This window comes from Odocoileus virginianus, chromosome 9 (genome assembly GCF_023699985.2).
Source record: "Odocoileus virginianus isolate 20LAN1187 ecotype Illinois chromosome 9, Ovbor_1.2, whole genome shotgun sequence".
NCBI lineage: Eukaryota > Metazoa > Chordata > Mammalia > Artiodactyla > Cervidae > Odocoileus > Odocoileus virginianus.
This window is the reverse complement of record NC_069682.1, coordinates 58677083-58690501: the sequence shown is the minus strand read 5'-3', so window position 1 is coordinate 58690501 and position 13419 is coordinate 58677083. Positions and strand designations below refer to the sequence as shown.

Sequence of the window (13419 nt, the reverse complement as noted above, 5' to 3'; positions counted from 1 at the left end):
CACATAATACCTTTTGGAAACCACACATTGTACTCTTAACAGCCCTGAGGCTGACCCTGGGGTATTTACAGAGGGGTCGTACGGGAAGGGCAGGCCCTGGGTTTCACAGTGGAAGACTTCTATTCTGCTGTGTGACCTTGAACGGCGAGTGCCCCTCTCTGAGCCTCCTTTCTGCGCCATGTAGGTAAACGAGCTTCACTTATTTATCAGGTCGAAAGGAGATCATCAGTGGAAATGGCTACCCAGTAATTGTGGATTTTTTTTGAAGTCTGAGAACTGTTGAGAACAGGCTTATCAGGATATGTCTGACTTGGGGCTAAGAGGCTCTATCTTAGAAAGCCTTTGCTGCTTTCAAGTGGGTATTAATAGATGCAGAAGTCCCTTATCTCTGAGTTCACACTGGAAATTCTGCTCTTCACTCCTTTTTGCTATAGGACAGGAGAGCTTGTGGGACGGAGGGCACCTGCTTTGACCTAGGAGATTGTGTACTGGAATACTTTAGGGAAGGCAGGGCGTTGAAAATCCCCAGGCTTACCAAGTCTGAATAATAAGCTTTTTCATTGGCTAGGTCAGCTCATGCCCTTTAGGTCTCAGTTTCCCCATCCTAAAATGGGGCAGTGATAATGGTATCTGTCTTCCTTCACCAGCAACCAGTACAGTGCTTAGTATATAACAGGTGCCTGATAAATGTTTGCTGAATGACTGTTGGGCATGAGAGGGCTTCACAGAATGAATGCTAGTGTTGTTGAGCCCCTTTGGGAATGTGTGAAGGAAGGAAATTCCCTCTGGAGTGGGAATGTTGCTGGCTTCTCTCACCCTCTTGTCAGGATCTGGCTTGGCTATTTAGAATGAGACCTACCATTCTAGTGGGGGCTTCTTGAACTGGGGAGGGAGGAGGAGGACAGGCCAGCCCCGGGGCTGGGAATCCATTGCCTGCCAGATTGTGTCACTGGCTGGCTTCACTCCTGAATGGGCTTCAGTTTTCCCTTCTGTACTGTAAGAAGCTTATTTAGTCTCTCTGGTCCCTTCTAGTGCTCATATAGTCTGGGATTTGCGATGGGTAATTTCACAAACTGCTTAGGAAACTCCTGGTGTGTTCCTAAACCACCTCATCTTAATAGTTTTTGAAACACTTTCAGATCCCTTATACTTTTCATACACATGGCAACCCTGGAAGGTGAGGTGGGGGAATGGCAGTGAACCCATTTTACAGATGAGGAAACAGGCTATGAAGTGACTGCAAGGTACGGTAATTTGAGGCTGCCCCACACATTTTGGTTATACAAGTACACCGATTTGTTCTCCAATGTGAACATACATAAAAGTCAGCTGGCATGAGGGTAGGGGTTTGTTTGTGAAAGTGATTCCTGGGCACTTAGATTCTAAATTGGCAGGGATGGGGTGGGCCCATAGTTAACAAGCACCCAGGTGATTCTGAAACCTGGGACATTCCAGGTAGCCTCCAGTGTGAGCCTGATCTTTTTACAGCCCTTCTCAGCACCTACTGTGGATCAGACCAGTGTCTGAAGAGGCCCTGTTGGAGCCCAGTCTGATAAGGAAGGCAGATAAAGAAATCCAGTGTGCACTCCTCAGTGCTGGGACAGAGGTGGGGGTGGACAATGGAGGAAGCGGATAACTTCAATACCTGAGTGCTTCCTGGAAGATGTGATATTTATACGGGGCCTAGGGATCTCAATCTTGATTGCGTCTTAGCTTTTTTTTTTTTCCCCTGATGGGTCAGTCCCCACCAGATGGCAGGCAAGTTCATAGAAATCATCAAGCCTTTTACATCTCTGCCCTCAGTGCTGGCACAGAGCCTGGCATAGAGGAGAGGACAGTATTGCTCAAATCAGCTGATCTGAGCAATGAGAAATGGCTGATGGAGAGGTCCCAGGGCCTCTGGATTAAATGCATTTTCATGCTCAGCATACTCACCTCCTCCCTTTGTGAGATCTAACATGGAATTAATAGTGAAAATTCCACATCATGTTGTAAATGCTTGTTACCTATTTCCCTCTTCCCTTTTTCACTAAACTGTGAGTTCCTTAGCGCCAGAAGTCAAGAATGGGGCTTAGAGCCGGCTCTCAAAACGTTTGTTGAATGAGTGAATCAATTCAAGCAGAAGTTGTGCATTGGGTACTGAAGAGTTTCCAGCTATAGGAGGGCTTGTAGAAAAGCCCAGAGCTGTATTGGGCCAGACATCCCTCCCCATTTTCCGACAGCTCCCTTCTTCTTGGGCTCTGGGTGAGAGGAATAGGGTGGGCACACGATTTGAAAGTGAACGGCTTTGGTGAGGGAAGTTGAGGGAGATGTGGCTGGAGCTTGGAGGTGGGCCTAAGAAGCCAGAAAAGAAGAGAGGCAGTTTCTAGAGATCTGGCCGAGGGTGTTGGGGCCACAGGTGAGAGTTCTCGGGGTCACGTGGGGTCTGCTGACGTTGAGATATGTTTAATGGACATTCTGTCCTCAATGTCTCCACTCAGATGGCATCGGCCAGACGGGGGTGCGTCGGGGAGGGGGTGGGGCCACCACTCCTCGGACAGGGGCCGTCCCCTCTGAGGGCGGGGAGTGCGAACGCGCCTGGCACCGCCCCGACAAAGCCTGCGCGCGCCCCGACCCGCGATTGGCCTTGCCGCCTCGCGCCGCCGCCCCGTCCCGCCCTCCGCCGCCGGCCCGGCGCGCTGCAGCCAATGGACGCCGTCGCCGTCGCCTCCGTCACAGTACGGGCAGCCAATGGTGGTAGCGCTCGGCGGCTCGTGGCTCTTTCGCGGCAAAAAGGATTTGGCGCGTAAAAGTGGCCGGGACTTTGCAGGCAGCGGCGGCCGGGGGCGGAGCGGGATCCGGAGCGGGATCTAGCCCTCGCCTCTGCCTGCAGCCATGGGCCCGCGCCGCCGCCGCCGACTGCCACCCGGGCCGCGCGGGCCGTGAGCGCCATGGCCGTGGCCGGGGCCCCCGCGGGCGGCCCTTGCGCGCCGGCGCTGGAGGCCCTGCTCGGGGCCGGCGCGCTGCGGCTGCTCGACTCCTCGCAGATCGTCATCATCTCCACGGCGCAGGACGCCAGCGCCCCGCCGGCTCCCGCCGGCCCCGCCGCACCCGCCGCCGGCCCCCGGGACCCTGACCTGCTGCTCTTCGCCACTCCGCAGGCGCCCCGGCCCACACCCAGCGCGCCGCGCCCCGCGCTCGGCCGCCCGCCGGTACGGACACCAGGGACACTGGGCCGAGTGCGCTGCCTTGGACCCCCGCGCAGACCCGGGCGGGGCGCTATGTTTGGCCCGGCGGCAGCGGGGGCGGGGGAGGGTGGGCTGAGGCGCCCAGGCTGGGCGGTGCCGAGCCTGGGTTGGGCCTCGGGGCTCCGCCCTGGGGTGCGGGGTGACCTCGGGCCAGTCCTTGTTTGCTGCTCTGTGCTCTGGGCCTCAGCTTCCTCGCCAGAGCAGACTCAATGATAATAATGGTCCACGTGTATTCAGCTGTCGCTGACTGCATGCCAGGCCTCTGGCTGACTTCAAGGCAGCTAAAACTCACATCCATGCTGTGAGCTCGGCGTTGTCACTGTGCCCATCTGAACTGTGCCCAGAGAGGGGAAGTGGCTTGCCCCCTGGTCACAAGGCTGCAAGTGGGATTTAAACTGAGGCCTGCTGGCTTCAGACCAGAACTTGTGGCTGGGTGGTGGGCATGGCTGCTTGGGGAGGTCAAAGAGGGGTGTTCTGGAACCAGACCGTAGAAGAGCCATTGAGGAGACCCTCCTTCCTGCCTCTGGGACTGCCAGGTGCAGGCCTGGCCCTCCGGGCCTCTGGGGACAGGCTGCCTGGCTGGGAGGCCTTCTCTGCAGGGGCGGGGGTGACTGGGCCAGCTGCTGATCCCCTCCCTCTGCCTGTCCTTCCATCTGCCACCCTCCACCCTCCCAGGCCCTGGTTGCCATGGAACCTCATTAATCAGGCAGGCAGACCCCGGGGCCCCAGTGGAAGTCCTGGGTGGGCTAGGCCTCTGGAAGCTGGAGAGGAGGCCCCCAGTGCCAGGAGAGAGTAAATGCCCCAGGGAGATCCCTTGATAAAGTGCTCCCTGCACAGCAAGAGGCTAAAGACAGTTGAGACTAGGGGGCCCAGAGAGGTGTCTGAATTAGGGGGTGGGGGGAAGGAGGGGCGGAGGCCTAGAGCTTGGTCCTGTGGGCTGCAGGACAGTGCGTGGAGACCAGTTTGACTAGTGTAGCCTCTGGGTAAAGTTAGGGCATGGATGGGCAGGCAGGATGGGGTCTCAGCACAGTTGGCTGAGCAAGTTGAGGCAGGGAGGCAGGGCCCAGGGCAAGGAGGTGGAAGCGCAACTGCTGACAGGAGGCCTGGGTAGCAGCTGGTCCCTGAGGCATCCCAACAAGGTTCCCCCGACCCCTTTGGCCCCCTGCCCAGTACATCCTTCCTTCCGGAATCACTGAAATGCTAATAATAACAATAGGAGGCACCATTGTTTTGAGACTGTTTTGTGAGTTAGGCCATGTGCCAAGCACTTTACCCAATTAACTCGTTTAACCCTATCAACAACTTTCCCGTTTTACAGATAGGGAAGCTGAGGCTTAGAGATGTTAGAACCTTCCCTGGTGAGTCAGCTCATGAGTGGTGGGACCAGTCCAGATTTCCTGAGTGGTTAACTGCTGGCAAGCCTTACTTCCTGGAGATGCTAATAGAGACTGAAGGAAGCCCAGGGTCCCTTCCTCCTAATGAGTGAGAGGGAGGGAAGTTGCATAGAGTGGGTCCCCCGATTGGTCTCCTGTACCCCAGCAACCTGTCCCTGCAGGTTCCAGCTTGGAGCCTGAACAAGTAGCCTCCATTTAGCTGATTGACAGGTGCTTAGGCCTAGGGCTGTCCTGCCCTTGGCCAATGGAGCTTCAGGCTTAGAGGGCCAGCCAGGGACTGGGATCAGGAGGTTTGCCCTCTGCTCCCGGGGTGTCAGGGGCAGCGTCATTGGATCTGAGCGTTCCATTCATTCAGCAGTTGTTAGTGAGTGTCTCTGAGGTTCTAGGCACAGAGGCAAGTAAAGAGCCTCTGCCGTCACAGTACTTAAGGGCCAGTAGGTGTTTTCTGCTGTGAGCAGGGGTAGGGCCCGGTACCACCTTGCTGCTGTAGTCCAGAAACACGGGCCCAGCTTTTGCCGTCCAACACCCCCTAACATCGTACCTGTGAGTAGCCACCGGCTATCTGAGCTGTGACTTCCACTCACCCTCTGCACTAGCATTTGTTTGGGGACAGTCCTTGAAACAAGCTACAGGCTCAGCTTCTGCACAAGTGCGCATTCATTGAGGGCCTCCTGCCTACAAGGCTCTGCAATTCAGCCATTCCTTCTGGCTCTTCCTGTCCACATCTCCCCTGTTGTCATGGCTCTTAAAAAACAAACTGAATATAATACATATTTCCTATAGAAGAAGAGATGAGAAAGTTGAGGGGGACAAGATCCCCAGCCCCATCCATTTTTCCTTTTTTCTCTTCCAGAGTCTGCTTTTTTCTTTTTTTAAGGTGGTTATGACATCTTTCTAAAGTTTTAGAAATTGAAGTTTTTCACTTACTTCTGTGTTACAATAGCACATCATCCCCACTTTAGAGACAAGGCAGCAATTCCTCATGGTCCTCGCCCTGATAGCAAGGTTACTCCTGAAATGGATTCTATAATAATACAAACTGAAGCAGAGAAAATGGTTTCATGAGCTTTTTAATCCCCAAAAGGGATCACATAAATGCATTGCTTCGTAACCATGTTTTTCTTGTCACTATGTCTTTGGGAGAGTTTTGTATCAACCTGCCCCCATCCTTCTTGACAGCAGTGTGGTATTCCAAGGGCTGGATGAACCAGTTTTTGTGGCCTCTCCCATGGATAGGTATTTGAGTCATCCGGATTTCTTTCATCCCTGCTTTTTTGGGTCCCTGTGCCTGCATCTTTGGAGAACAGCAGCAGAGATGGGCATCTGTCTGCCTGAGTGTGGCATGGATCCACCTTCAGCTCGGGCACCCTTTTGAGGGGGCAGGAAGGAGGCAAAGGGTGCGGTTGGCTGGAGCATGCTAGGATTCAGGGCTTTGGGGTTAGGCTGGAGAGTGAGTACATTGTGGTTTGGCCTGCGGGAGCCTGGCTTCCGGATGAGCCTCTGCCCAGCCCACTAAGGTTCGAATCCTGACTCCACCTCTCATTGTGTGACCTCTGCGAGGTGCAGACTCCTCCGGAAGTGGAAGTCATCAGAACCCCTGCTGCGAGGCGGCTGGAGGTTGTGGGTGATCACATGCAGGTGAAGCAGTTACCTAGCGGTGCTCAGGACACAGGAAGCACTCAGCTTGCATTAGCTCTGATACTGGCAGACGCCTGAGGAAATCACGAGTGCCTGCGTGAGAGGGGAGTGTCTGAGTCTGGCAGCATGTGGGGTGGTTCATTCAGCAAGCACATGCTGATGCCCAGACCCTGCGTCCAGAGATTTTTCAGACCCAGTGCCCGCCTCCAAGGGGCTCCCTAGCCTCTGGGTGAGACTACACACCTGCAGAAATTTGTGGCAAGCGACCGTGTGGGGAAGGGTTGGGTTTGTGGCAGTCCTGAGGGAGAAGAGGCTCCATTTCTATTGCGCGATTGACTGGAAAGACTGAGGTGATGGGTTAGGTGCCTCTCTATGGAGGGGGAAGCGTTGGTGTGAACTGGGAGGGAGGGAGGGAGGCGAGGGCCAGCCAGGGAGGAACCAGCATGGGCTAAGGCTTGGAGGCGCAGGTCTGTGCAGAAATTCAGAAGCTCAGCAGACGTTCCTGTGGAGAAGTGGTGGCAGGTGAGGATACTAAGGTAGAGGCGACCGACGGAGGCAGGGAGGCCAGTGGGAAGATAGCTGGATGGTCCAGATAGGAGGTGCCAGTGGCTGTGGTGACGGGATTTTTAGCAGCTAGATGCGATGAGGGCAGTGGGTGGGCCTGAACCAGGTTCCAGCTCAGGAAACTCTGTGGGTGGCAGAGGGGCAGGTACAGCTGGTTCAGGTCAGGATATGAGGGAGATGCCTGTGAAGTCCCCAGGGTAGTCTCCATCCTCATGCAGGAATCCTGGCTCTGGCACTTCCTGCATCACCTTGAGTCTTTCTGGGCTTGGGTTGTCCTACCTGTAAAATGGGGCCATGATTGTGCTGCTGTATTCACAGACAAATCACAAACCAGAGAGGGAGTGACTCATTCAGGGGATCTGTATCCCAACGGCTTAAAACATCAGACATTTGTTATCCTACAGTTTCTGAGGGTGGGAAATTCAGCGGTGACTTGGCTGGGTGCTTCTGGCTGAGGACCTCTTCTGAGGTTAATGCCAAAATGCTGGCCCGGCTGCAGTCATCAGAAGGCATGACCGGGGTTGGAGGATGTGCTTCTGATCCTGCCCGTGTTGCCGTTGGGGGTGGGGCTTTAGGTGGGCCTCCTTAGGGCTATTGAGTGCCTACGTGACACAGCCACTAGCTCCAACCACGAGGGAGGGATCCAGTAAAGGGCCAGGAGGACGCTTCAGTGCCTGTGTGACCCTGTCTCAGAAGTGACACACCGTCACTTCCACCACATTCTGTTCATTAGAAGCGAGTTACCGGATCGGGCCCGTACTTAAGGGGAGGAACATCAGGCTCCATCTGTTGAAAAGAGGAGAAGCAAAAAAAATTTGCAAACTACCACAGATCCCCCAGGGAGGTAGTGGTGGAACTGGGGCTTAAACTTGTGCCTTCCGGTTGAGTGTTCTGTCCTGTGGGGAAGGATCATGCTGCCTGGCACCTCCCCCTCATTCACAGTCTTGGGCATCCTGGTAGAGTGACTGGGGCAGGGGGCGGCCCAGGAGTACCTGGTCCTCAGCCAGGTCTCTTGTGGCCCCACTCTCCTGGTTACTGGGCATCCTTCCATTGTTTTTGCCATAGGTGAAGCGGAGGTTAGACCTGGAAACTGACCATCAATACCTGGCCGAGAGCAGCGGGCCAGCTCGGGGCAGAGGCCGCCACCCAGGAAAAGGTACCCCCAGGGCTTGGGCTCAGGCAGGCCCCCTGGCCGGACCCACATTGAGGGGGCGTGTACAGACAGGCATGCTTGCAGAGTAAGCTCTGGTCTGTCAGGCCTGGGTCTGATCCAGGCCTCGGGGGGCCCCAAGGGGCAGTTGGAGTGGCCGCCTGGCATGGCTTCCCCAAGCCCTAGGGGGTGGGAAGTTCCCCAGCGGGAAGAGGAATGCTGTGGTTGGCAGGCAGCAGCCATGGGGCCTCCCTGCTTGGCCTTACCCAGGGGAAGGAACCATCTGCCCCCTCCCACCCCCACCCTGCCATTCTCCTGCCCTGCTGTTGCCAGGGGCCCCAGTATGGCTGGGGATGGTGCTGAGGCACTTTGTCCTGCCTGGCCCCCAGGTGTGAAGTCCCCAGGGGAGAAGTCACGCTATGAAACATCGTTGAACCTGACCACCAAACGCTTCTTGGAGTTACTGAGCCGGTCGGCCGACGGGGTGGTCGACCTGAACTGGGCGGCCGAGGTGCTGAAGGTGCAGAAACGGCGCATCTACGACATCACCAACGTCCTGGAGGGCATCCAGCTCATCGCCAAGAAGTCCAAGAACCACATCCAGTGGCTGTAGGTACCAGCGGACAGGAGGGTAGGCGGAGACACCCCGGGCGGGCTGGGCCAGAGGCGCTGAGAGCCATACCTGCTTGTGGCTGCCCGCGTCCCCATCTTATGGCTGGGCAAACCAAGGTTTAGAGAGGAAACCTGGCTTCCGTGAGGTGATGGATGCAGGAAACAACACAAATCTTACACATCTAGCTCAGCGCAACTTTCCATTTCTTCACCTGGGTAACCACCATCTGGATAAGGATAAGGAACATTTCCAGCACCCCAGAAACTTCCTGTGTGCCCCTTCCCAGACACTGTCCCTTCCTCATACCACCCAGTTGACCGCTGTTCTGGCTTCTGTTGCTGTTGATGAGCTTGGCTAACACAACTGTTTTATTCTGGTTAATTCTTAGGTTTTTTTCCTGTTTTCGCCTCTTTCCCTGGATCTTATTCCACTCTGACACATTTGTGTTTTCAGTTTTGGGTAGATATTCCATTCTACACCGATTTATTTATTTTCTTTTCACTTGATATGTCTTACAAATGCTTCCATTTTTGCATCTAATGTATTCATGTCTTTTTACACAACTACAGAGTGTTCCATGGCATGTCTGCCCTCGTGTACTTATCCAGGCCCCTACAAGGGCCACATGGGTGTTCCCAGACATTCAGACCCGACTCTGAATCCAGCCAGTCTGCCTTGGAAGCCCGGCTGAGGAGCCAGGGGCAGGGGGCAGCAGCAGACTGGTTGCTGAGGGTCACAGCTCCAGGGAAGAGGGCTGGGAGCTGCTGACCCCACTTGTTGCCTCCCGGCAGAGGCAGCCATGCCACGGTGGGGATCGGTGGGCGGCTTGAAGGATTGACCCAGGACCTCCAGCAACTGCAGGAGAGCGAGCGGCAGCTGGATCACCTGCTCCACGTCTGCACCACGCAGCTGCGTCTGCTCTCCGAGGATGCTGACAGCCAGCGATATCCTTGAACTGCCTGGAGGGGGACCAGGGCCTCATCCAAGTGGGAATGGAGGGGCTTACCCTGGGCCCTGGATTCAGGAGAGGGTTCTGGCTTTGGATACTGGTCCTGGCTCAGCATTCGCTCACGGTGTGACACTGGACAAGTTAGTTAACCTCTCTGAGTCTCAGCTTCCTCTGGAAAAGGGGAAAAACAATCCTGTTTCAAAGCTATACAGATTAACACCAGAAAAGCTAGTATCAGCAATAACACATTTATTTAATACAGGGATTCAACACCTGGTTGTAGCTTCGAGGTTAGAGTTGCTTTTATTTACAAAAATAGAAACTTTATTTTGAAAGAAGTTTATACATTTTGGAGATAACGGCTCAGACGGTAAAGAATCTGCCTGCAGTGTGGGAGACCTCGGTTCAATCCCTGGGTCAGGAGGATCCCCTGGAGAAGAGAATGGCAACCTATTCCAGTGTTCTTGCCTGGAGAATCCCATGGAGAGAGGAGCCTGGTGGGCTGCAGTCCATGGGGTTACAGAGTTGGACATGACTGAGCAACTTAACACTCTCACACACACGCACTAATTGACATCAAGGTCATGGGTCAGAATAAATTCTTAGGACTATGCCTGGATTTAAGTAATTTTTATGAAAGGATTATAGGCAGCCGTCATTACCTTGAGATTTAATAGGTAGAGTGATTTCATTTTGCAGACGTAGAAGCAGGCTCAAGGGCATGAGATCTGCTAGAGCACCAACCATGTGCCAGCCCCTGGAGTGGGCAATGTAGAGGACAGGAGTGACTAGGCAGGGATGGGCTCTGCCTTCTGAGCTGTCCGGGTGGGTGGCCCCCAAAGGCCAGAGGTCATGTGGTCCTTGACTCCACCAACCCTGGCCTATGTGACCTGCCAGGACCTTCGTAGCATCGCAGACCCTGCAGAGCAGATGGTCATGGTGATCAAGGCCCCCCCTGAGACCCAGCTCCAAGCCGTGGACTCCTCGGAGGTGAGGCCTGGGAGTCTAGCCCAGACCAGGACGGGCTGGGCTGGGCTGGTGGTCCAGCCGAGCCTTGGTTTACCCTGCCCGCTGCCTCCGCCCAGACCTTTCAGATCTCTCTCAAGAGCAAACAAGGCCCCATCGACGTGTTCCTGTGCCCCGAGGAGAGTGTGGGCGGGACCAGCCCTGGAAAGACCCCGTCCCAGGGGGCAGCCTCGGGGGAGGAGGACAGGGCAGCTGACCTTGCCACTGCAGTGCCGCCGCCACCATCACCGCCGTCCACATCGCCTGCCACGGATCCCAGCCAGTCCCTGCTCAGCCTGGAGCAAGGTCGGTGAAGGCGGGGTGGGCGGGGTGGGCCGGGCCCCTCGCAGGCGGGTGGGCAGGTGTGTCAGCCCCTCCCCGCTGGGGTGTCCCCAGCCTGTGATGCTCCCCCGTCTCCCCAGAACCTCTGCTTTCCCGGATGGGCGGCCTGCGGGCCCCCGTGGACGAGGACCGCCTGTCCCCGCTGGTGGCGGCCGATTCACTCCTGGAGCACGTGAGGGAGGACTTTTCCGGCCTCCTCCCCGAGGAGTTCATCAGCCTGTCTCCCCCCAACGAGGCCCTCGACTACCACTTTGGCCTCGAGGAGGGTGAGGGCATCAGAGACCTCTTCGACTGTGACTTTGGGGACCTCACTCCCCTGGATTTCTGACAGGGCTCAGGGGGACCAGGGCCTCCTGAGATGCCCACCCCATCTCTGCAGCCCTGGAGCCCCCCGCCCCTGGCCGTCCTAGCCTAATTGGAAACGTTTAATTTATGCCCCTCTCTCCTACCTCCAGAGGCTTCTAGCTCTGGAGTCTGGCTTCTGCCAGGAGGCTGAGCAAGCCAGGAAGGGAAGAATTCTGTTTGTGGTGTGTTTGTGCATGCACCCAACCCCCGACGTGTGTGTCCACGGGGTGAGTGGTGTGTGAGCATGTGTGTGTGCATGTCCCGGGGAATGAAGGTGAACACATCTGTGCGTGCACTGAAAACACGCCCCAGTGTGTCCACGTGTGTGTGCATGAGTCCATGTGTGCGCGTGGTGGGGGCTCTAACTGCACTTTTGGTCTTCTTGCTCCAGGGGCCCCACAAGGCCCAGGGTGGCCACCTGCCCCCAGAATCCTGTGTGCTGACCAGGCCAGGTGGAGAGGCCTTGGCCTGCTTGTTGGCAGGACAGCGAGAGCACTTCTATCGTCTTAAAGGTTTTTCTGATTGAAGCTTTAATGGAGCGTTATTTATTTATCAAGGCCTTTTTGGCAAGCTTGGGGCATCAGCAAAGGGTAGGAGGGATGTGGGACTGGTGCCGCAATTCCCTTACCCTCTGAGCGAGGGCAGGGGTCCCTGAGCTGTTCTTTGCCCCACTCCGAAGGAGCTGAGGCCTGAGTGGTTTATTTATTCAGAAAGCGAGGGAGGGAGATACAGACTGACTGACTGACAGCCATGGGTGGATCAAGGGGGTGGTCCTTCCCCATGGGGTCACTGCAGGGCCCCAGCTGCCCCCAGGATGGATGTGAGATGGGAGAGGTGAGTGGGGGACCTTCACTGACAGGGTGGGCGGGAGGGGTGGGGCGAAGGGCCTCCCCCCCTCAGCCCAGACCACAGGGGCCCTTCCTGTGGCATTTGAAGTGCCCCCTCCACCCCACTTCTTGCTCTGCCCCACCCTCCAATCTGCACTTTGATTTGCCTTCCTAACAGCTCTGTTCCCTCTGCTTTGGTTTTAATAAATATATTGATGGTGTTTGGGCCCGGTTTGGGGACTGTGTATTGGGAGCAGGTCTGTGGGTGGGAGAGGTCAATGTTGCTGGCATGATGACCGTCCCCTACTTTCCGTTTCCCTGTCCCTGCCTGGTTTCATCTTATTTGAGCCTCACAGCCCCAAGAATGATCGGCTTCATCACCTTTTTTAAAATCCTAATTAAAAAACTGGTCCAGTAAAGTAAGCAATGAATTCCCTTTTTTTCCAGCCACAGAGAGGCCACCCTGATCAGTTGGCTATGCTCCTTCCAGATGTTTCTGGACATTTGTAAACAGGCAACAGATAATTACAACCAGCTGATTCTGTGTCAGGTTCTGGGGACACGTGTTCCTTCCCTTTGTGGAGCTCTCAGAATCTGCTGGAGGAAACTCAAATAAATGAGAGAATCAGGGAGGGCTTCCTGGAAAAGGTGGTGCCCGACCTAAAGCTGTAGGATAGTAGAAATTAACTGAGAAGGAAGAGGAAGAATACAGCAAGCAGGAGAAGGCAATATGGGCCCAGGACCTGAGAGAAACCAGGGTGGCTGGAGCCCTGAGGTGAGGGCCAGAGTGGAGAGACATTCAGTCTTGGGCTTTATTCCGGGGGAGAGAACTGGTGAGCCAGAGAGGAGTAATGCTCCCTTTTCATGTTTTAAAAGCTTCCTCTGGCTGCAGCGGGGGATGATAGATTGAAGAGGGGGACCCGTGGTAGGGGCAGGAAGTCTGAGTTGAGCTTGAGCGTGGAGGGTGACTGGCAGGCGGTCCACACGATCTGTTTAGCACACCCTTAGGTGGGCTTTCTCAGAGCCGACCTCTATTTAAAGCCCTCACTGCCATTCCCCGAAACAATCCGATCTTCCCTTACTCCCATTTTGTAGAAGGTACACTCACAGGTGCAGGTGCTTGCGGGTTTTGCCCACCAGGTGGCGCGCCTGTGCTCCCGCAGTTTACCCGACGCCGTAAAGATGTGGGGACCCGCCCTCAGTGGGCACGCGCAGCCCCTCCCGTCCTGTTCCTGGCTGTGTAATATTCCACACCGGCCGTCATTCGCTTAGCCGGTCCTCAGGAGGGACTGACCCCTTGGGTGACTTCTCCCCATTGGCCGCCACCCCCGGGGAATGGGGAGTCGCACAGGTGCATTGTATTGG

General features: G+C 55.7%; 2 protein-coding genes across 2 annotated transcripts in view; both read left to right on the top strand.

Moving 5' to 3' along the window:
* Nucleotides 1-7974, top strand: part of PXMP4 (peroxisomal membrane protein 4) — a 30878-nt gene extending 22904 nt beyond the window's left edge. Inside the window, exon 5 of the transcript XR_011489606.1 lies at nucleotides 7889-7974. The gene's annotated coding sequence lies outside the window, so the exon portion shown is untranslated. The remainder of the gene's footprint in view (nucleotides 1-7888) is intronic.
* E2F1 (E2F transcription factor 1) lies at nucleotides 2802-12275 on the top strand. The gene is made up of 7 exons (XM_020902507.2): nucleotides 2802-3191; nucleotides 7889-7979; nucleotides 8363-8582; nucleotides 9378-9530; nucleotides 10411-10525; nucleotides 10621-10846; nucleotides 10963-12275. Exons 1-7 carry the CDS (start codon nucleotides 2931-2933, stop codon nucleotides 11208-11210), a joined length of 1314 nt encoding a protein of 437 aa, XP_020758166.2. The 5' UTR covers nucleotides 2802-2930; the 3' UTR covers nucleotides 11211-12275.
* The last annotated feature ends 1144 nt before the right edge of the window (nucleotides 12276-13419 follow it).

What these genes read in the sequence shown, in the direction of transcription:
- E2F1 (XM_020902507.2), top strand. Translation starts at nt 2,931, where the DNA reads ATGGCCGTGGCCGGGGCCCCCGCGGGCGGCCCTTGCGCGCCGGCGCTG. An exon ending in AAGAACCACATCCAGTGGCT is followed by an intron (nt 8,583 to 9,377) that starts GTAGGTACCAGC and finishes GCCTCCCGGCAG; the next exon opens with AGGCAGCCATGCCACGGTGG. An exon ending in CCTGCTCAGCCTGGAGCAAG is followed by an intron (nt 10,847 to 10,962) that starts GTCGGTGAAGGC and finishes CCGTCTCCCCAG; the next exon opens with AACCTCTGCTTTCCCGGATG.